The sequence below is a fragment of the Hemitrygon akajei genome, chromosome 27 (genome assembly GCF_048418815.1).
Source record: "Hemitrygon akajei chromosome 27, sHemAka1.3, whole genome shotgun sequence".
Classification (NCBI taxonomy): Eukaryota; Metazoa; Chordata; class Chondrichthyes; order Myliobatiformes; family Dasyatidae; genus Hemitrygon; species Hemitrygon akajei.
Genome location: NC_133150.1, coordinates 32702691 through 32726581, shown reverse-complemented (window position 1 = coordinate 32726581; position 23891 = coordinate 32702691). Strand labels below are relative to the sequence as shown.

General features: G+C 39.4%; 1 protein-coding gene across 2 annotated transcripts in view; it reads right to left on the bottom strand.

The window, feature by feature from the left end:
- Positions 1–9177: 9177 nt before the first annotated feature.
- The window catches only part of rap1aa (RAP1A, member of RAS oncogene family a), a 97651-nt gene continuing 82937 nt past the window's right edge, over positions 9178–23891 (bottom strand). For both annotated transcript variants that reach the window (XM_073030595.1, XM_073030596.1), the window contains exons 6-8: positions 12082–12225; positions 10654–10769; positions 9178–9793 (exon numbers count right to left, since the gene is read on the bottom strand). In XM_073030595.1, coding sequence (XP_072886696.1) covers positions 10683–10769; positions 12082–12225 — 231 coding nt within the window. In that variant the 3' untranslated portion in view covers positions 9178–9793; positions 10654–10682. The remainder of the gene's footprint in view (positions 9794–10653; positions 10770–12081; positions 12226–23891) is intronic.

The following is a 23891-nucleotide window of genomic DNA, read 5'->3' as shown; positions in this document are numbered from 1 at the left end:
ATTTTTTTTTTAAACATAAGCCATTGAGAGGTAAATAATAGAACAGTGGTAAATAGGCATTTGAGCACACAAGCCTCACACAATTACTTTCTCCTGGAATGCATTGGGTGAGGAATGGAGGCAGTAACAACATTGCAGCCACACTCCATTACCATCTTTTGGTAGAGAATTCCCCTGGATAAGCCATTGTTTCACATCAATCTGCTCATTAGGTTTTTTGTTGCATCTTGCTTTTCTGGTCCTTCAATTTGTTTTCAAAAGTACTTGCCTACCAGTAGCATTGCCCATCATGTGTGAAACAGTGCCCCCCAGTGATAAAGCAGCAACATTTTACATTTTGACAGAAAGTCAAATGACATTCTAATCTGCCTTTTGTATGTTGTTTCAGCATAATTTATAACCATGATTACACAACATATTTGAAGCTGTAGACATTTCAGAATAGCAAGATCCCACAAAGCTATTATCACAGCACAGGTTAAATTCTACAGATTAAGTACTGGCCAGAACCTTAAGATTTAGAGGAAGACATCTTGTCCAATATCCCAAAACATATAAAAATCTTTAGACAACACACACAAAATGCTGGTGGAACGCAGTGGGCCAGGAGGCATCTATAGGAAGTACAGTCGATGTTTTGTGCCAAGACCCTTCGTCAGGCCTAACTGAAAGAAATCTTTAGACCTTGTCCCACATCTCTCTCAGCTGGAGTTCAACAGATCCACTACACAATGTTGAAAACCATTCTCAGATACCAAATGATTGAGTGTTTGACACCAAGATCTCTGGGATCTCTACACCCAGTCCATCAAACTGAAGGTGGAACCTGAAAATATAAACATAGAAACAGGCCCTTTAGCCTATAAAATTCAGAATGACCATTAACTCTTCATTTTACTCAATTTCTACATTAGTATTCCATTCTCCTTACAGCCAGGCACCTCCACTACCAACCGACACATGGAGTGAAACAGAGCACCCAAGCAGTCACAGGGAGAACGCACAAATACCACAACACCCAAGGTCTCGAGTTGAGAGGCAGCTATTGTACCTGGGACATACAAAACTGTTCACAATTAAATCTCATTCTTCAAAATTCTGGACAGTACAGGTTCATTTGTCTTACATTCTTGACAAATCATCACCCTCCACCATAAATCCACAGAATCATATTTAATATCACCAGCATACGTCATGAAATTTGTTAACTTAATGGCAGTAGCACAATGAAATACATGGTAAGAGAAAAAACTGAGCTACAGCAAAAAATATATATATTAAGTAGTTAAAATAAGTAGTGCAAAGTAATAAAAAGTAGTGAGGTCATGTTCAAGGGTTCAATGTCCAATTAGAAATCAGATGGCAGACGGGAAGCAGTTCCTGAATCACAGTGTGCCCCTTCAGGCTTCTGTACCTCCTTCCCTTCAGTAATAGTGTGAACAGAGCATGTCTTGGGTGGTGAAGGTCCTTAATGATGGACGTCATCTTCCTAAGGCACCTGTCCTTAAAGAAGTCTTGGATACCCTGGAGGCTGGTACCAATGATGGAGCTGACTCACTTTACAAGTTTCTGCAACTTATTTTGATCTTGTGCAGTAGCCCCCCCCTCCCCTCCATATCAGATGGTAATGCAGCCAGTCAGAATGCTCTCCACTGTACATTTGTAGAAGCTTGAGTGTTTTAGTTGACAAACCAAATCTGCTCAAACTCCTAATGAAATATAGCCACTGTCTTGTCTTCTTTATAGCTTCAATGTGTTACTTTCAGGTTAGCTCCTCAGAAATATTGACACCCAGGAACTTAAAATTGCTCATGCTCTCCACTTCTGATTCCTCTACGAGGATTAGTTTATGTTCCCTTGTCTTAATTTTCCTGAAGTCCACGATCAGTTCTTTAGTCTTGCTGACGCTGAGTGTGAGGTTGTTGCTGCAACACCACTCAACAGCTCGTAGATTTCGCTCCTGTATGCCCTTTCATCACCACCTGAAATTCTGCCATCAAAAAATTTATAGATGGCATTTGAGATATGCCTAGCCACACAGTCATGGGTGTGGAGAGAGTAGAGCAGTGGGCTAAGCACACATCCTTGTGGAGCGCCAGGTTTAACTATCAGCAAGGTGGAGATGTTATTTCCGATCTGCAGATTGTGGTCTTCCAGTTAAAAAGTTGAGGATTCAGTTGCAGAAGGAGCTAGAGGAGCTAGCTGTTCTGTAGCATTTCAATCAGGACTGTAGGAATGATGGTGTTCAATGCTGAGCTATAATCAATAAACAGGACACACAAAAAAATTAGGTCATTCAGCCCATCAACTTTGCTCCATCATTCAATCTTGGCTGATTTATCTTCTCTTAGTCCTACTCTCAGGCCTTCTCCATGTAACCCTTGACACGCTTACTTATCAAGAACCTATCAACCTCCACGTTGTATATACCCAATGACTTGGTTTCCACAGCCATCTGTGGCAATGAATTCCAGATTCATCAAGCTCTGGCTAAAGAAATTCCTCATCTGTTCCAAAGAGACATCCAATTATTCTAAGGCTTTGCCCTCTGGTCCTATACTTTTCCACTATTAGGCCTTTCAATATTTTAAACACCAACAAGTCTGCAGATGCTGGAAATACAAACCAACACACAAATTGCTGGAGGATCTCAGCAGGTCAGACAGCATCTGTGGAAATGAACAAATAGTCATTTCAGGACGAGACCTTAATCAGGAATGAAAAGGAAGTGGGAGGATGCCAGAATAATAAGTTTTTTGGGGGGGGAGGGTAAAGAGAAAGGGAAACAAGTTGGAAGGTGATGGGGAAGCCAGGAGGGTGGGAAAGGTAAAGGGCTGGAGAACAAAATCTGATAGAGAGGAGAGTGGACCATGGGAGAAAGGGAAGGAAGGGGGTCCTAGCAGAAGTGATGGGCAAGTGAGAAGAGATAAAGGCCAGAGTGGGGAATAGAAGGAAAAGGGAGGGGGAGGGATTTTTTTATTGTAATATATCAAAATCTATGCAATCAGGTTTGGAGGCAACCCAGACAGAATGCAAGGGGCTGCTCCTCCACACTGAAGATAGCCTCATCATGGCAGAAGAGGTCATGGACTGGCATTTTCGAACAGGAATCAGAATTAAAATATTTGGCCATTAGCAAGTTTCACTTTTGGCAGATGGACCGGAAGTGCTCGGTGTAGTGTTCCTCCAATTTACTACAGGTCTCACCAATGTAGAGGCGGCCACATCAGGAGCACCAGACACAATAGACAACCCCAGCAGATTCGCAGATGAAGTATTGCCTCACATGTAAGAACTGTTTGGGGCCTTGAATGGAGGTGAACAGGCAGGTATAGCACTTCGGCCACTTGCAGAGCTAAGTGCTGGGCGGGTGATTAGTGGGGAGGGACGAACGGACAAGGGAAATATGGGGGGGGGGAGCAATCTCTGCAGAAGGTGGCAAGTAAAGATGTGGTTAGTGGTAGGATCCCTTTGGAGATAGCAGAAGCTGCAGAGGACAATGTGTTAGATGCAGAGGTTGTGAGGTGGTAGATAAGGACAAAAGGAATTCTTATCACTGTTAAGACAGCAGGAAGATGGGGTGAACAAGAATGTTTGGGAAGAAATGTGGGTGAGGGCAGTATCAATAGTGGAGAGAGGAAAACTCCATTCTTTGAAGCACCAGAAAGCCACGTCCTAAGAACAAATGTGGCAGACACAAAGAAATGAGAAAAGGGAATAACATTTTTTTTTAAAAAACAGGAGATAGGGTGGGAAGAGGTATAGTCAAGATAACTGTGGGAAACAGTAGGTTTATTACAGATGTCGGTTGTTGTCTCCAGAGATGGAGATAGATTCAGAAAGGGGAGGGAGGTGTCAGAATTGGACCAAGTGAATTTAAGGGCGGTGTAGAAGTTGTAGGCAAAGTTTATGAAGTTCTCTTGCTCAGCATAGGTGCTTTAAACAGCACCAATGCAATTGTCAATATAGCAGATTAAGAATAATCAGGGAAGGCTTCAGGCTTCAAACATGGACTGCTTTACATAGCCGAAGAGGCAGGTATAGCTGGGCTCATGCGAGTACCTTGAGTTTAAAGAAAGTGGGAGAAGCCAAAGGAAAAATTGAGGGCAAGGACCAGTTCCGCCAGATGGGGGAGGGTGGTGTTAGAGAGGAATTGGTTGGCTCTTTTGCCAAGAAAGCAGCAGAGAGCTTTGAGGCGATGGGGGGGGGTTTAGAAGTGTAAAGGGAAAATAAGGTGATCAGGACTAGGGAATTGAATGCTTTGAGATCAAGGGCATGAGAAGTGTATCAGATGAAGGTGGGAAGGGACTGACCAAGGGGGATAGATTGGAATCAAGGTACAAGGACACGCGTTCAGTGGGGCAGGAGCAAACAGACAACAGGCCTACCTGGACAGTCTGGTTTGTGGATCTTGGGTAGGAGGTAGAAGCAAGCAGTGCAGTACAAGGGAACTATGAATTTGGTAGGAGTGGATGGAAGTTCTTCTGAGTTGATGAGGTCAGTGATGGTGTTGGGAGACAGTTTTCAGATGGTCTGGAGTGGGGTCCTCTTCAGGGAGTACGTATGAGGTGTCTGAGAGTTGCAGCCTGGCCTCAGCAAGTTAGAGGTCAGTGTGCCTCGCAACAACAGCAACCCATTTGTCTAGGGGTTTGATGGCAAGGCTGGGATTGGTGTGGAGAGAGTGGTGGGCAGTGCATTCAGAAGGGATGTGAAATTCTTGACAAAGAAGAGGACTTGGAGATGGAGGCGACAGGACAGCTCGACATTGTGGACGTGGAACTCACTAGGGTGTGGGCAGAGGAAGACAAGTTTGAGGCCCTTGTTGAGGACATAGGGTAAAGTCAGAGGGAATGGTGAAGACAGCAAGGATGAGAGATAGGATCTTGGGGGAGTGGGGGAAGGTGAGGTGGTGGGAAGTTGGAGGGTCCAAGGACCAAGAGGTTGCTGTGGGGACCCACAGACACGGGACGGGGTTGGAGAAAGGGGAGCTGATAGATTTCAATGAGAATTTCCCCTAACCCCCATTTTTCTGAACTCCAGCAAGTACAGGCCTGAGCCATCAAATGTACCTTATACATTAACCTTTTCATTCTCGTAACACTCCTCTGGACTCTCCAATGCCATCATATCCTTTCTTAGATACAGGGACCAAAACTGCTCACAATACTCCAAGTGCGATCTGACCAATGCCTTACAAAGCCTTGGCATTAGATCCTTGCTTTTATATTCTAGTTCTCTCAAAATGAATGTTACATTGCATTTTACATTGGTTACCTTACTACCAACTCAACCTGGTATTTTAAGGGAATCCTGTATACTAGGACTTCCAAGTCAAGGTAGCACAGTAGTTTGTGTGATGCTATTACAGCTCAGGGTGAATTTCAGAGTTCAATTCCCATGCCATCTGTAAGAGTTTGTAAGTCTTTCCTCCAGTCCAAATCTTACTGGTTAGCAGATTAATTAGTCATTGTAAATTGTCCTGTGATCAGGCTAGTGTTAATTAGGTGGCTTGCTGGGAGTTGCAGATTGCTGAGCCAGAAGAACCTATTCCACACTGTACCTCTAAATGAAGTCCCCAATTTCTAAATTCCCTCCCCATTTAGAAAATAATCTACAAAAAATGCAAGACCATTATCCTCCCTGCACTGTATTCCATCTGACACTTATTTGCTGATTCTCCTAATCTGTCCAAGTCTTTCCACAAACTCCCTGCTTCATCAATTCTACCTGCATTACCCATCTCTGTATCATCTATAAACTTGGCCACAAAACCATCAATTCCAACATCTAAATCATTAACATATAATGTGAAAAGCAGCAGATCCAAAACAGACCCATGAGGAACACCATTGGTCACTGTCTGCCAATCAGAAAAGGCTCCCTGTATTCCCACTCTTTGCCTTCTGCCAGTCAACCAATCTTGTTTAGTAGCCTGTGTGACATCGTGTCAAAGGCCTTCTGAAAACCTAACTAAAAAACATCTGACTCTTCTTTGTCCATCTTGACTTATTTCCTCAAAGAATTCAAACAGATTCATCAAGATATTCCCTTAAGGAAACCATGCATATAATCTGGAAAACAAAACAATTAGTACACTGATGTTATTGGTTAGTTTACCTTCATATTTCATCTTCTGTCTCATGACTTTTTTTAGTTGCCTTCTGTTAATTTATAAAAGCTTCCCAATTCTCCAGCTTCCCACCAATTGTATGCCCTGTTTTGTTTTTATGCCCTTGACTTCCCTTGCATCTTTCCTTTAAAATGCTGCTTCTGTGGGATACACTAATCCTGTGTCATCCAAATTACCATAAGAAACTTAACCATTACAACTATTGTCATCCCTGCTAGTGTCCCTTTCTAATCAAGGTCAGCCAGCTCCTCTCCCATGTCTCTGTAATTACACCTTTAGTCCACTGATGCCAATACATCTGATAGTAGCTTCTCCCACTCAAACTACAGAGTGAATTCTATCATTATGATTACTGCCTCCCAAAGATTCTTTACCTTAAACTCCCCAATCAAATCTAATTCACTACACAACATAATCCAGAATTGCCTCTCACCTAATGGGCTCAACCACAAGCTGCTTTAAAAAGCCATCTCGTGGGCAATCTATAAACTCTCTTTTGGAATTGAGCACTAACTTGACTTTTGCTACCTGCATATTGAAATCCCCATGTCTGTTGTGTCATTGCCCTTTTTACATAAAACTTTTCTATATCCCACTGTAATTTGTACCCCACATCCTGGCTACTATTTGGAGACCTGTATAACTCCATTCAGGGTCTTTTGACCCTTGCTGTTTCTTAGCTCCACCCACAATAATTCTACATCTTCTGATCCTATGTCATTTCATTCTGAAGATTTGATTTTTACCAACAGAGCCATCTCACCCCTTCTGCCCACCTGCCTGTCCTTTTGATACACGTCCTTCGATGTTAAGCACTTAGCTCTAAATCTTCTTTCAACTGTGGCCCACAACATCATACCTGCAATTTTAACAACCTTAATTTGTACAATGCATGCATTCAAATAATGCCTTTAGCCCTGTATTCACCAGACTTTTCAATTTTGTCTCCATGATGATGGAGGTTAAATTCTTATCCCTTTCGACATTCTTTATTCTGGAGCCTCCAGTAATTCTACTCCTTTTATTTATTCATTTTCTCAAGCTGTTGAACCCACCCCCAGCATCAACTTGGTATCTGTGTTGCAGTTCTTCTACCACACAAGCTTTAGCTTATCCTACAACACTTTAGAACTACCACAAATGTTGAAATGAGGATAGTTTAAATAACTTCAAATCCTTGAAACACAATACATTCTTCTCTCCATTCAAATAAAGTAGCACAAGATTAAATTTCATTTCAGTGGTGCCATCTTGTGGGGAAGATTCAACTGGTTAAAACATTTGAAATTGGAAAAAAATACTAAACAAAATACATAGTTTTCAAATTAATTTGAAAGTAAAATAAAAGGTTAGAATAAAGACTTTTGCATTTGGAAATTATCACCTGAAATTAGAGCTCTAATAAAAAGCTCCAATAAGGACTGCTGGTTGGTATGCACCACCCCTACCTGTCAAAACCCTCCGATTTCAAACAGAACCACAATTCAAAGGGTACATACAAGAACTTAGACCTCCACATTCAATAGACTTTATTATCAAGGTTTTGAAATGATAGTAATATGGCACTATGCAGCAGCTTGGGAATGAAGACCTATACAATTTAGAACATTCAAGGTTATAAAACTGACAAGGGTTTCCTGCATAGATGAGAAACCTAGAAGTAAGTATTTCTTCTCACATAGACACCACCCAATTACAATTTTTTCCCTTAAGCATTTTCTGTTTACTTCAAATATTCCATGAGGTAGAAGGCAGCTTCACATCCTGAACAGATCATGGTTAAAACACGTCTTTACTGGATTAATTACATTAAAATTAGACCCCTAACTTTGGCCGATCCCCAATGGAAACCATCTCTAATCAAATTTCTTTATAAAATTCACTATAAAGCTATCTTTCCAAAATTTTTCTGGAAGCTCAACTTGTTCAGGTTTGAGCTAATTGTCCAACTTTCATTTACTTAATCTACAACATTGCAAACTTGAAAGACTTTATAAAAAATACTGCTGAAATACATAAACATTTATAAGAGAACAGGAGGAAAAAAAACCTTGAAACATCAACTTTATTAATGTCACTAGCATACCTCTGAACCTCCCTTGACTATGAAAAACCAAAAGCTACCTCTGAACTTTTTAACCTGACTAGAAACAATTAGTGAACTCACCTATTAAAATGAATTCATTAGAGACACTATATAAATGAAAATGAGTTATTACATTTAACCAGGGTATCAAAACCAAAATGACAAATTTAATGCAAGCCACAAAATTCAGGTAAGATTTTAAGTAGCATTCCAATATAAAGCTAGGGGCAAGAGATTTAGGGATGAATTCCAACTTGTAGACCTTGGTACTTGAAAACAGCTATCAATATGACAAACATGAGGCAGTATCTGAGAAGAGTAGAGATCCTAAAGATTCACACTAGAACAGGCCAGGTTATTGCAGTTATGGTGGGAAGGCCTTGCTTAAAAATGTTAGATTTTAAAATTGAGATGGGTAGAAATGTGAGCCAGTTACTCAATGAAAGATTAGGCAGTACGAGAGGATTGCAAAAACACACTCAGAAAAATTAAATAAGGCACTACATTGTGAAAGTTGCTCTCAAATTACTTCTGTGTTAGTAAAGTATCAGTACTCCTACTCAGCAAGACAACTTAAGCTGAAAGAAAAACTACAGGAGCTTACTTGTCCCGGAAATCTTAAGAGCAGGAATTTCACAGACCACTGAAGTTATAATAATATCACTAGTTCAAGAAATACCATGCATCAGCAACATGTAAGACTTCTGAACCATTTACCATTTCATCCACTCAAGGATGTTTTTTGAACTCATGCTAAGTTCAAAGCTTGCAGCTGAAAAAAGGCTTGGTATTGTGTGTTGCACAAGGGAAGGGAGGAACATATAACAGTGTATGCAGCAGACTAATGCCAGAATTTCCCAGAATGAAACATCCTGCCAAATCTGCAACACAACGCACTGGTTGAAATATTTTTTTTTAAACTTAAGATTCAAAAGGAAACAAATGAGACCCAGGAAGCCAATTTAGAGTTGGTTTAGTATAATATATTTCAGCTTTAAAGAGACATAGAAATCAGCTTTCCACAGTTTTCCTATAAAAGACCCCATTTTCCAAAGCATTATGCACAAAACATTTTAATTAGAATACAATTGTATCGTGAAAGTAAGGTGATCCTGCAACATCCCAATATAAAATGGAGTCACAATGACCAAAAGTAGATGTTAACTGCTGGGATAAGTCCATCAAGGAACAATATGGACTAATAATGTCAAAAACCATCAATGAACTATTAGTGCTTGATAGGGAGAAGAGGTGCAATGATAAAGGCCAATATGTAATCAACTCGTAATTTCACTTGCAACATCTACAACATTGGAAATGTGTCCATGCTTTTTGTATAATCATACAACTAACTCATCATTAAATCCACATTGGCTATAACCACTATGCAAAGAGGTGAAAATACTGTCTGTTCAAGCAATGCACATGGCAAATTTCAGGAACAGTATGTGCAAACTGTCTTCTGGAGATCTTTTTAAATTGAAGATATAAAAATGGGTGAAGCCTCTTCAGATATGTTAATTTCTTTTGAAATTGGAAATGCTGGCACTTTCCAATTAGGCAACAGTTCTTCATACCTGAAAATACATAGAATACAACTAGTCACAAAATCAAATCATACAAAAACTCTCATAACTGTTCCAAATGTATAATTGTATAAAAGGATAATATTTGCAAATACTATAAACAGAATAAATGTCTGGAATTTATCATCCTCAAACAGGTGTGAAAACAAGCTACTTTAAAACAGATCTTTGGCATCTGGTACTTCAGAATTTTCCAAAAATATTAAACTTGCACTTTGCCCATTAAAAGCATCATCAAATTTCAGTCTATGATAGCAACAGAATGCTTACAACAATAATTATGAATTCAAGAGAATTGGGTTTGACAAAATAATTGAGAGATACCAGGGATATTGTTTAGAGAAAACAATTGAGGGATACAAGTGATATTTATGCAGAGCTTTTGAACTTAGAGATTGAGCAGATGGACTGCAATGGCTTTTTATGTACATTCCCATTTACTGATCAGTAAAGCTCTAGTTATTCATCCAATACGTTGCCTTTGAGGATGGCAAATTTAAAGCAATGGAAAATCAATCAGTTTCAGGATACTAACCAGGCAAACACACATTTTACAGTAAATTAAAGGGGAAGTCATTCACAAAATTGGGACATTGAGTTACTAAAACAGTCCTGCCTCATCAGATATCAAGTCAAACAGCATAATCAGCAAACAAGTGGGAATTAAAACTGCTAAGTTGTACAGCATTAAGTGAAAATATAAATTCAGAAACAATGGGGATACACCAAACAAAACTTATACTGCTAAACTTAAAGGTACAATTGGCTAGTATATCAATATGTTTAACTAATGAAACTAATGCGAAATGAAACAATGATAAGTTTGTGCAATAATGAATCATAGATCATACCTGGCTCAGACCTGCTGCATAGCAGAAGTTTAAAGCAGCATACATTGGGATTTCTTCTTTTTTGACTTTTCCACTGGCGCTTTCCTATTGATCTGTCTGACCAGGTCATAAAAGATCTACAGAAAAAGACTGTTTTAGTTAGACAGAGTGCACGAGACACACCCACACACTCATTAAAGTGGGGCAGCTAGTAGAGACACTCTCACAGCACTCGAGACCTGGGCTTAGGCCCAACTTTAGGTGCTGTCTATAAAAGTTTACAGTTTCCTTCTGCAACCATGTGGGTTTTGCAAAGGGGCTTCAGTCTCCTCCCTAATCCCACAGAAGTACGTGTTGGTAAGTTGACTGGCCACTGTAAATAAATTGCATCCATTGTGTAGGGGATGGCAGCAAAATTTAGAGAATGGCGAGAATGTGGGAAAAATAAAAAACTGATTAATGTAAATAGGTGCTTGATGGTTGGCATGGACTCAGTGGGCTGAAGGGCCAGCTTCCCTACTACACCTCTATGGCAATACATAATGGTGGGTAATTTGAAAATTGATTCTTGAGTGTTGCATCCTTCATTGTTATACAGACAGAATGAATCAAATTAATTTACAGTAATTTAGTGAAATAATACCTCATGTTAAAAGTCACAAAGATAGTCAAAGTTAAGGCAAGTGAGAATCCTTCATCCATAAGCTGCACTTTACTCTAGTGAGGGTGAATCTAGAGAACAGTGTTCATACAGATGAGAAACTGACAGGCATTGAAAGCAGTCAGCTGTTATACTGCAAGTGGGGGGGGGGGGAAATAGAGATTGAGGAATAACCATGATACCAAGAGGAATGGGAAAGGCTAGTTAAGACAAATTTTAAGTTATAACTGGATAAATAAAGTGTTCTAGCAGTGGCCCAAATAGCCTCTATGCACCAAATTATCTTAATGAATAAAGGGTGGAACATAGCATCAAGAAACAAACAAGGAGGCAAATACTCAAGTCAATCTTGTCCAAGAATGGAAACTGCATGCTAAAAAACATCAAAAGCCTTTTTCAATGACATCCATTTTATATTACACATTCCCTTGCCAGGAGGAGAACAGCTAGACAAGTAAACCTTCCCTTTCTACATCTCAAGTACATATGTGCACAGGCAAAAATAATCATATATAATATACGTGCCTGGAATGCAATACCTCAGGCGGCAGTGGAGGGAAATACGATAGAAGCATTCAGGAAGTTCTTAGATTGTCATGTGACTGGAAGGAATAGATACTGTAGGCAGGAGGAATTAGTTTAGTCGGGCATTTTATTGCCAATTTAATTAGCTCAGCTCAACATTGTGGGCCAGAGGACCTATTTCTATACTAGTCCATTATAATATAATCCACGAATTACTCTAAAATAGAGAATGTGGATCTTCGAGAATGGATAGTTGCACAAACCTCATTAACATTGATCTTCGACTTTGCAGAGGACTCTAAAAAGGCACAGTTGTTCCATTGTCTTGCTAGGTTCTGGCCCTGTTCTTTGCCCACTACTCGCTCATCTTCCAAGTCGCACTTATTGCCAACCAGAATCATGGGAACCTGAGTGAAGACAAAATAATAATGTTAGATTTAGTTTAAAAATTCCCTGTCAAATTTTAATATAATGGATTCTGGTTAATTGGGCCATTGGTTAAGCTGGGCAGCCGCTTATTTGGGACACCATGATGCTTAAGTGGGGCAGGAGACTGTTGCCAAACAGATTCTAAATAGCGTCTGCTGCACACACTTGTGTGGCTGTTAGACTCTACACTGTGCTTCAAGCAAAGTTTTAAAATAGCATCAATTGCATGCGTTTGTGTTCAAAGAGTGATTTTTGTCACTGATATTTGGTGAGAAGTAAGCAGTAAACCATTTCAGAACTGTTTTGCTCACTGCTGTTTCAAGCATTTAAGCTTGGAGATGCCAGAAACAGTCAGGAGTGAAAATGAAACCATTTCACTACTTCAAGTTAGGAACTAAGAATAAGAAAGTATCGACAACCTTGAGTGTTACAATGAAAAGTGCTTTAAGGATGCAACCATCGACAGCATTGTATGAAAGCAATCCATTTTATCTGCTCTAGGTGTCTACGCTGATTTTGTTCATTGGGTGCACTGGATGAATTTCTCTATCAATAACAATTGGGAATTAATTTTTTATGGTTCTATTGGTAGTGTTCTAATTTGTTCTGTAATTCATTTAAATGCATAATTTTGTTGCTCAGTTTGTCTTTTTTAATACCTTAACTATTTCCATGAAACTTCAGCTAATTGGGGCAGCCACTTAATTAGCCCAAAATGTACTGGTCCCGATATGGCCCAGTCAACTAGAATCCCTTGTATTCCTATTTTATTTGAAACTATTTCATTCCCTATTTGTACAGTACAAAGGACAAGACAAATGCTCTCTCGTTGATTAAGACAACAAATGTTTCCCTTATGGATTAAAATAATCCCACTCATCAACACTTTTACTTATAAAAATATTAAGTGTCAGAGACCTAAAGCTGTACCAGAGCCCAAAGTGATCAGATTCACCTCAGAGGTTGTTAAGAGGGGTTATGGCTTAATGTCTCGACTTTAGGAGCAAGTTTATCTTCCTCTTCCCACCCCCTTAGAATGTGAGGTTAAAGAAATGCAGTTACAAGAAAAAATGTAAACTTCAGTGCTTTAACTTCATTACAGCTCAACATCAGAAATATTAACAAGGTGACTGGTGAAAATACTGCATTTCAACAAACTTCCACGAAATGGCTCCATCCCTTCAGTCACTGTCATCAAATTTCCACCTAGCTTCTCCAATGTATATTTGGTTCGAGTTCCAAGATGACAAACCAACTTTTAGATATCAAAGCATCTGGGTCAGTAATAATTATCTTAATTACCACGCTGGTTTGTAAAACGTAAGACATATGACTAATAGCACCAGCTAGTTAACAATCTTCAATAAATTGACATGACTGTTTTGGCATCCACGTAGAACAAAGGAGTGATGGTTGGATTTGATTTAAAGTACAAGTCTCTGATAACTCAATTTATTTGATTTTATAAAGAATTTCATTTGACTGCCATGGACCTGGTGTTAATTTATTAAACATGAACATGACAGGTTTAGGAAGCCTATTTACAGTGAACAAAGTTTCACTACAACTCAATTAAAAAGTTGGCACAATGCCCCCTTACAACCCAATATCAAATTATATAGATAATTTTAAACAACCACCACCAAAAATACATATATTGAACCTAGCTCATTGTTGGGAGGCAGTCCTGTCTCACAAGCTAGTGATTCCATGACAGCCATTCAACATTTTCACAAAGCACCTTTTCTAGATGATTGATTTAGAGGTGGAAGATTGATAAACCAAGTCCCTCCACTTAAATTTTCAATTGCATATTACAAGATAGAAATGCATCTTGGTTACATGGAATTGGAATGACAGGTAGCTTCTGTCTGGCACCAATTTAAAAAATAAAACATTATGATTATTCTTTCAGTTCTAGTCCATAAAACAGATTATTGATTCCAGTTTCACCATGTCATGGTGAGAAAATACCCAACTTCAGATATAACTGCCGTAAAACATTACGTTTGTAATTCTCAAATAGCACTATTTTCAATTTTAAAAGCTTCTGTCACCTTAAAAGAGACAGAGCTGAAAGTGAAACATTAAAAAACCTTATGCAGAACAATCTAAACATTTCAGCTGAAAGCCATAGTTAAACAACATAGTTATGCTATCAAATCACAAATTTAGATTTAATGAAGTGATCTGAAGAAGGTTTCTGACTATGAAATAATTGTTTTTAGGCCAACAAGCACTATAATGTCTAAATGGAAGCAATTCAGCTATTAGCCCTTCTACTTATGCAAAATATCAGATCTAGAGCAAAGCACCTTCTGGTGGTATAGCAAACAGTCAGGTTACAAATTATAAAAGGAATTAACTCAGCCAGATCATCTAGTAGCATCCTTGGTACTATACATTGATGCAACCAAGGCAGAGCCAGACAGAAGTCCTATACAAAAGAAACCAGGAGCTTGTGTCATAACTGGCTCTGTCCCAGAAAGATGTAGCTTAATATATCACATGCAGCATCACTAGAAGGAAGGGTAGAGTTTCAAGTTGGAATGGAGTAATTCTGAAAGTCTACAAGATTGAACCCAGATACAAATTTAAGCATCAGATCAATGAGGGCAAGAAAACACGTCCATTTTACTAGCACTTAACAAAAGCACAATATCTATCTATCTAGTAGCACTCTTCAGGATCAGGCTATCAGACTACACAGATGTTGAGAAACAATAAAGGGCAAGAAAGCTACTTAGCATCATCCTCAATATGTAGGCTGATCCATCAGCAGTAGCTATTGGTGAAAGCTGTGACAACTTGGACAGATATGAATAACCGAGTCTACGACATTTCTTTATATTCAATGGCATTACTATCTTCAAATACTTGATTCTAAGATACATTACAAAAGTAGCCAAAGTAAAAAAAATGCTATGCTAAGGCTTCACCAGCCTCTCCCAAATCAAGTGAGAACAGTGAAGCAATGGGTACGCTAAAATTAAACAGCACCCTGGCTTAGCATTCTTTTATTGCAAGAATTACATCCTAATCACAACTGTACATAGTTTCCAGCAACTAAAGGTTCATTAAAACATAGGGCTGGGCAACACATGCCCCGATTAAATTAAAATGATTAAGTTTAACATCTACACAAGAGATTTTGGTGTTCTATCAATGCTGCTCAGCCCACAATCAGCACACCAACCAGCTACCATAGTTAAACAAGATATTCCAAAAAGGAATGAAGTCCACCTGCAGTGTTTCACTTTACAACCAAATGTAAATTTCCAGTAAGTTTACAAACCACTTAATTATCCAAATCCTATCACTTCAGAATCCAGCTATTGAAGACATACATACACATCCAGATGTGCAGAGCTTGCACCTTGGCATTAGACAGGAAGCAAAGTGCAAGAAATAACCATACTTTTCAGATTAGCACCACAAATTATATAAATATAAAGGTAACACGTTGCAGAGCAAGTGATCAGATTTCATTTTCTGCTGCCATCGAAAAGTGGTTTGGAAATTCTCCCTGTGAATTTCCTCGCAGTTCTCTTGATTCTGGACAGCAGGAACACATCTTCAGACTGTTGGTCATTAAGGCAAAATGACATTTCAATGTATTTTTAATCTATATGTGACAAAGCTTACTTAGATTTCGAATATTACATAGATTTAACACATAAACAAATAACATGATGGCAAGTAGCACAGTAAAAACAGTGTTTCCACTTTAAAAGTTTCCAGGAATATTGAGTGCTGTAATGCTGAAAAAATCTATTACAGTCTAGCTATGGCAAGGAAAGAAACTGGTGGCAAGCCAAAGCACACTTGCTTTCAAGAACACTATATTAGCAATATCTTAAGGACTCTCCTTTTACAATTTTGCTGTTCTTCAGTACTAAAGATTTAAACGGTATCTGCTCAATATTTTTAGATACTTCACTTAAAACAAAAGTCTGTAGTTCTTGGACAAGGCATCTTAAAATCTTATAAAATTTTTGGCTCACTGGTAGATCTCAAGTTCAGTTGTATTCAATGATGACTTAGGGAATATAACAGGGTGTGGGCCTACTTATCCCTTTCAAACTGCCAACAATCTGTTCTTGCATTGCAGAAGTCTTTTTTTTCCCCCACAATTAAGCCAGTTTATGACTTTGTTTCAAAATAGCCCTTTAAAAAATTTTTAGTGCACTCACATCCTGAAGCAAAACTGCCTCTTACCATTTTAGCACGAGTTTTTAAAAGTACATTTCTTCTCAGCTGGCAAAGATTTTTTTCAAGAATCTGTGCTGGGTTCTTTGTTGTTTGTAATTTATATCAATGATCTGGATGATAATGTTGTTAACTGGATCAGCAAATTTGTAGATGATACTAAGACTGGAGTGTAATGGACAGTGCAGAAGACCATCATGGCTTGCAGTGAAATCTGGGCCAGTTGGATAAAATGGCACATGGAATTTAATGCAGTCAAGTGTGAGGTATTGCATTTCAGTAGGACCAACCAGGGTAGGTCTTACGCAGTGAATGGTAGGGTGCTGAGGACTGAAGAGGAACAAAGGGATCTGGGAATACAGGTCATAAAGCTTTTGTCATATTGGCCTTCATAATTCAAAGTATTGAGTACAGGAGATGGAATGTTATGGTGAAGCTGTAGAAGACATTGGTGAGGACTAATTTGGAGTACTGTATGCAGTTCTGGTCACCTATCTACAAGAAATACATGAATAAGATTGCAAAAGTGCAGAGAAAATTTACAAGGATGTCGCCGGGCTTGGAGGACCAGAGTCAGAAGACTGAATAGGTTAGGACTATATTCCTTGGAATTTAGAAAATTAAGAGATTTGATAGGGGTATACAAAATTATGAGTGTTTTAAAAAGGGTAAATGTAAGTATGACATTGGGTCAAGAGTAAAAGGTTTAAGGGGAATACAAGGGAAAACTTCTCAACTTAGATGAGCCAGATTTCTAGCACTGAAAGAGTGCTGAGAGAGGGCTGTGAGAGAGTGGAACAAGCTGCCAGCACAAGTGGTGCATGCAAGCTCAATTTTAACAGTTAAGGGAAGTTTGGATAGGTACACAGATGGTAGGGGTATGAAGAGCAATGGTCCCAGTGCAGGTCAATGGGCTTGCACAGATGAGCTGAGCTGAAAAGCCTGCTTCTGTGCTGTATTTTTCCAATCACTATTACAAGAAACATAAGGTTGTGATAGTAAGTGATTTTAACTTTCCACTATCGACTGGGACTCCCACAGTGTAAAAAGGCCAAACTGGGATAGTTTGTCAAATGCATGCAGGAAAGCTTCTTTAATCAGTACTGATATCCCAACTAGAGTGCCATACTTCACCTACTATTATAGAATGAGGCAGAGCAGGTGACTGAAGTTTGTGTTGGGGAACATAATGCCATTAGATTCAAGATAATTATGGAGAAGGATAGGTCCTCAGGTTGAGATTCTAAATTGGAGAAAAGCCCATATTGATGGCATCACAGATAGCACCGGGCAACCGTGGATTGGAGCAGTTTGTTTTCAGGCAAAGGTGAACTTGGTAAGTGACAGGCTTTCAAAAGTGAAATTTGAGTATAGAGTTTGTATGTTCATGTACGAATAAAAGGCAAGGATAACAGGTTTAGGAAACCTTGGGTTTCTGAGAGATATTGAGGCTGTGGTTAAAAAAGTGTATAACAGGTATACGCAGGAAGTTGCAACTGAGGCACTTGGGTATAAGAAATGCAAGAGAACACTTAACAAGGAAATCTGGAGGGCTAAAAGGTGGCATGAGGTTGCTCTAGTAGAGAAGGTGAGGTAGAATTCCAAGGATAGACAACATGTGTGCTATGATACTCACTACCAAACATTCAAAAGCTAATATCTTAATGTTCCGAATGTATTTCTAAGAACAAGAATAAAAATGGAACCGGCATTAAAAGGTCTTCAAAACCACTACACGTAGAGAGCAGCATTACTGACAGCACTGCAGTGCTGGAAATCTGGCACAAACCTCAGCCTTCTGCACTGCTGTGCCAAGGCAAGAGCCCAACTTAGGGGAACAGTTTGAGGAAGGTGCCCTGACCCATAACTCAACTTCTCATTCCACAAATAAATAATGCCTGTCATCTTACAATATTTTCTATTTGTTTTCAATCCAGAACCTGCAGTTTTCATTCCACCCTCCCCTCAGGATTCACTTTGATCACATCCCACTGGATGCAATGGAAGCTGCAGCACCACTGCCCCCCCCCCCCCAACTTGATTGCAGAAAACAGCACTACTATTATCCCAACACATAGCAGTTGCTTAAAAGGATACATACTTAGAATGACAGAATCTTACTGTATGCCCACATTTGGTACTATAGTGCAGCATCTTACTGTATATGGAATGCATGGGAACTCTGCTACAAAATATGGCTTACAATATAAATAGTAACCTCAAACCCCACATCAGCACTTTACTGGTGACATGGTAAAGTTAAAATTTGTTATCCCGTGCATGAATTATATGTTCAACTAACTCCTTAACGTATTTCATGTCAATACAAAATGCAACCTTTAAATTACAGAACTTCCAAAACTGCCGTATTATATTCTCCAACACGTTCCAACTTCTTTCCCTTTACATTGCAAGGTTTCCTTTAAAGCACATGTCAACACTTTCTTGAAAATTATTAACAATTCACCCTGTCAGACCATTCCAGATTATTTGTTCAGTGAAGTAATTCAACATCCACTTGCCAACTCTACAATGTTTATCTGGGTCTTAGCTTTCAATTAATAGCTTTTCCATACCTGGATGAAGATCGCAATTTTGAACTCATTAAATATCTCTATGTTTTCTAACGTATATAGTGTTTCTGGTTTCTCCATATGATTCAATTTCCTTTTCCCGCAGCACTACTCTGAAAAAATGTTCTATGCATCCACTCCAAGGCTCTGACATCCTTTCTGAACTGCAAATATTGGTGTTCATAACTCAAGAACTTTGCAACACTCAAGCTACTATCCAAATCAATCTTCACCATGTCTGCAAATTTACTAATCCACCTATTTACATTTTCATCCTGATCATTTTTATAACAAGCACCAGAGATCCCACTATGGATCCATGCAGAACATCACTAATCACAGACCAAGTCCCATCAACAACTCCCATCACCTATGGGCAAATAAATTCTGAATTCAAATGACCAATACATCTGATCTTCTGGATGAGACTTTGTCGAATACCTTATTAAAATCCATTTAGATAACAGCTCAACATTTTTCACCTCTCAAAAAAACTCGTTAGTAAGACATGACTTGCCCTACAAAGCCATGCTGATTGTCCCCAATTAGGCCATGGTTTTCTAATGCTCAAATTTTATCCCCAAGAATCCTCTCCAGTAACTTCCCTGCCACTTGTGAGAGACCCAGATCTATAGTTTCCAGGGTTATCCCCAATTCCCTTCTTAAAGGGAGAGCATTAGTTCATCTCTTGCACCCCCCCCCCCCCCCCTTCACCTGTAGTACATCTCATTACGTCTTTGGGATTTATTTATCTTCATGCTCTGTAAGGGAGCCCAGACTATTATCTCAATGTTCAAGTAAATTAGTACACCCTACACTGACCCACCTATCCATCATGTTCTTGGTATTAACTGATACAAGGTACTCACTTCAGACTTCATCCACATTCTCTGCCTCCAAATACTTCCTCCTTTATCCTTGACTGATTCTATCCGCTCCCTATTTTGTGTGCTTTTATGTATTTAGAGATACAGCCCAGAACAGGCCCAGCAACCCACTTATTTAAAGCTAACCTAATCACAGAATAATTTATGATGACCAATTAACCTAACAGGTACATCTTTAGACAGAGGGAGGAAACCAATGTGTTCAAGGGGAGAATGTACAAACTCTTTACAGATGGCACTGGAATTGAACTCTGAACCGCCCCAAGCAGTAACAGCATCGTGCTAACCGCTGCGCTACCATGGCACTCTAGTTATCCTCTTGATCTGTTGAATGCCTCGGGATTCTCTTTAATCCTATTTGCCAAGGACATTTCATAGCAACTCCTAGCTATCTCAATACAATCCACTTTTTTCTTGCCTTAAGCAGTTTTAAATTTATTAAATTATCCAATAGTAAAATTACCAACTCAGCCAAGGATGTCTGAAGACTTGGTGACATGAGTTAGTTATGTCCATCACCCCTACTAGGGCACACGATGACAAGGACAGGCCCGAGAACGGCTGCAAAAGGAGGATTGAGCATGGAGCTCACAACCCCATCCCGTCAAAAACCAAGGGCTATAGAAGTGCCAGCGGAAACTTCAAAGACCTCATCCCTAGGAGAGGAAGGATACATCAAGATGGCTATACCTGGGGACAACTGCAAAGACTGATCCTGAACTGAGGACTTTAGCGAACTGCTATTATCATAACTAACATCACCATGGAATCAGACATTTAGTATGCCCTTGTTGCAAAGTTCCTAGTGTAGCTTGTTTCACTATTTACTTCAAACCTTCAATTTTAAATTTACTTCCATACCCCCTCTCCAAACAACCCCATTTCCAAGTAGAACAATTCAACCTTTGAGTCCCTGATAATTGAAGCCCACAGCTGGTACCATTGTAGGAAATCCCCTTATCCTCTCCCATGGCCTCAGCATCCTTCTAAAAAGGATCTCATCCAGAATTGGACAATACTTCAGCTTCAAGGCTTAACAAAACTTCCTTGCTTTTGTATTCTATTTGTAAAGCTGCAAATCCTGTTGGCATTATTTTAAGATGAAATAGCCTGACATCCTGTTCACTGCTCAAGTTTGTGACTAGGTAAACCCAAGTATTAGCTCACACTGCCTTTTTATATATATATAAATATATATATATATATTTATGAGCTTATGAATTCCTGCCTCCATTTTTATCTTAAGATATGAGATAATTAATGTTTTTAAATATAAATACCTGACCTGTCTAATCATTGGCTGATGGGATATTGTGCATTCTAACTTTCTTTAAAAATCTATTATCAAATAACACTTGTCAAACTAAAAATTCACAGTGAAAGCTTACATTCACATTGAACACTCGCTACCAGCAATAAACCTGTTGCATTGCCTTCAAGTACAGTTTTCTCCCATGGTATCCACATGGGCCTCAGCCTTTTCATTGGCCACGTTCCAAACCTTCGCCAGTAATGCTCCTCCCAACTCTTCCTCAGCTACACTTGCGTCTGTACTGGTCCTGCTTCACGCACCCATGCTGAACTCAAATTTCAACATTGCCTCCAACTTCCACCCTGCTGTTAAAATTTACTTGGTCTATTTCTGACACCTCTGCCCTTTCCTCAATCTCGGAAGAAAAACTGTTAAATGCCATCTTTCATAAATTTACCAATTCCTACTGTTATCTTGACATTACCTTTTCCCATCGTTTCCTGAGAAAACAAAACACTATTCCCTTCTCTCACCATCTCCGCCGCATCAGTTCACAGCATGCGGCTTTTCTCTAGGACATCAGAGATGTCCTCTTTCTTCAAAGAATGTGGTTCCCCTTTCTTCACCACTGATGCTGCCTTCATCCACACTTCCTCCATTTCCTGAACATATGCAATCACTCCAGCTTTCTGCCGCCTTAACAGAGTTCTTTTTGTCCTTACCTACCACCCCAGGAGCCTCCGTATCCAACACATTCTCCGCAATTTCCACCACCTCCAAAGAGATCCTACCACTATATACATCTCAAACCCAACCATAACCCCCTTTCCTTCGTGAATCTCTTGCGCATTCGTCCCTTCCCCACTAATCTCTCTCCCAGCACTTATCCCTGCAAGCAGCCAAATTGCTACACCTGTCCATTCAAGGTCCCAAATAGTCTTTCCAGGTGAGGTAACATTTCACCTGCAAATCTGCCGGGGTCATCAATTGTGTTCGGTGCTTCCAATGTTGTCGCCTCTACATTCATGAAAGGAGTTGGAAATTGTGCACTGCTTCTTCAAGCAACTCCACACTATCCAAAAAGCGAAATTTCCCAATGGCCAAACATTTTTGCTCCGAGTCCCATTCCGATGTGTCAGTCCATAGCCTCCTCTTGTACCACGATGAGGCCGCCAACGTGGAGGAGCAGCACCTTATATTCCATCTGGAAAGCCTCCAACCTGATGGCATGAACATCCTTCCAGTAATAAAAAAAATTCCTCCCTCTCACCTTCTATTCCCCACTCTGGTGTATCCCTCATCACCTCCCATTGAATTTTCTCCTCCTTCCCACTGACCCATGGTCCACTCTCCTCTATCAAATGCTGATGATTCCTCTGCTGTCCTTTACTTTTCCTACCCACCTGGCATCACCCATCACTTTCTAGCTATACTCCTTCCCCTCTCTCCACCTTTACATTCTGGCGTATTTCTGGTTCCTTTCCAATCTTGGAAGGCTCATGGCTCGAAACCTGGATTGTTCGTCCATTCCACAGATGCTGCCTGACCTACTGAGTTCCTCCGATATTGTGTGTATTGCTTCATATTTTCAGCATCTGCAGAATCTATGTGTCCAGTTCAGTTTCATGGAAATCTTTAATCACTCTACAAAATTACAGGGTGGAGGCAGGAAGCAGCAGACACGTGAATACGATGAAAGGATGCCTTTTGTCAGGGTGGATGTGCCTGTTATGATTGAGGCACCACAAACACAACAGGAAATCTTTTGGTTTCTGCTCTGCTGAAATCTTGCAACTTTGTACGTAGACAGTGATGCAAAACAAGCTCAGCATTGAAATATTTCTGGGACCCATACACAAAAAAACTTAACATTAAATAGAAGAGCAAAGAATTATGCAAAGTAATATAAACATGTGATATTTTAGAACTGCTATACAATTCTGGTTCAAAAGATGACATTGAGTAGTTTGAAATGGATTTTTATTTAGCATAGGTTGTATACAGATAGAGCAGAATTTGGTTTAAGGCCAAATAATCTATTGCATTATAATATGCATGTGTTTTCCAGCTGGATATTCTATTCTGCTCTTTCTCCCTCTTCCCACAGTGCCAAATCCAAGTTTTAAACAGGCCAGGTTATTAACACCCCTACTTACAAATGAGCTCCCATAACATAATTAAATTCAGAAGTTTAAACACACATACCACGCCTATAAAAAGTAGTCACCCCCTTGGAAGTTTTTGTGTTTTATAACATTGAATCACAGTGGATTTAATTTGGCTTTTTTTAAAAAACACTGATCAACAGAAAAAGACTTCCATGACAATGTGAAAACATCTCTACAAAGTGATGTAAATTAATTTCAAATAAAAAAACAAAATAATTAATTGCATAAGTATTCACCCCCTTCAAGTCAGTATTTAGATGTACCATTGGCAGCAATTACAACCTCGAGTGTGTGCATTGGTCTGTCAGCTTTGCACACCTGGGCACTGCAATTCTTTCCCCCATTCTTCTTTACAAAACTGCTCAAGCTCTGTCAGATTGCATGGGGATTGTGAGTGACCAGCCCTTTTCAAGTCCAGCCATAAATTCTCAATTAGATTGAGGTCTGGACTCTAACTTGACTACTCCAAGACATTAATTGTGTTATTTTTAACCCATTCCTGTGTAGCTTTGGCTTATGGTTGGGGTCATTGGCTTGCTGGAAAAGAAATCTTCT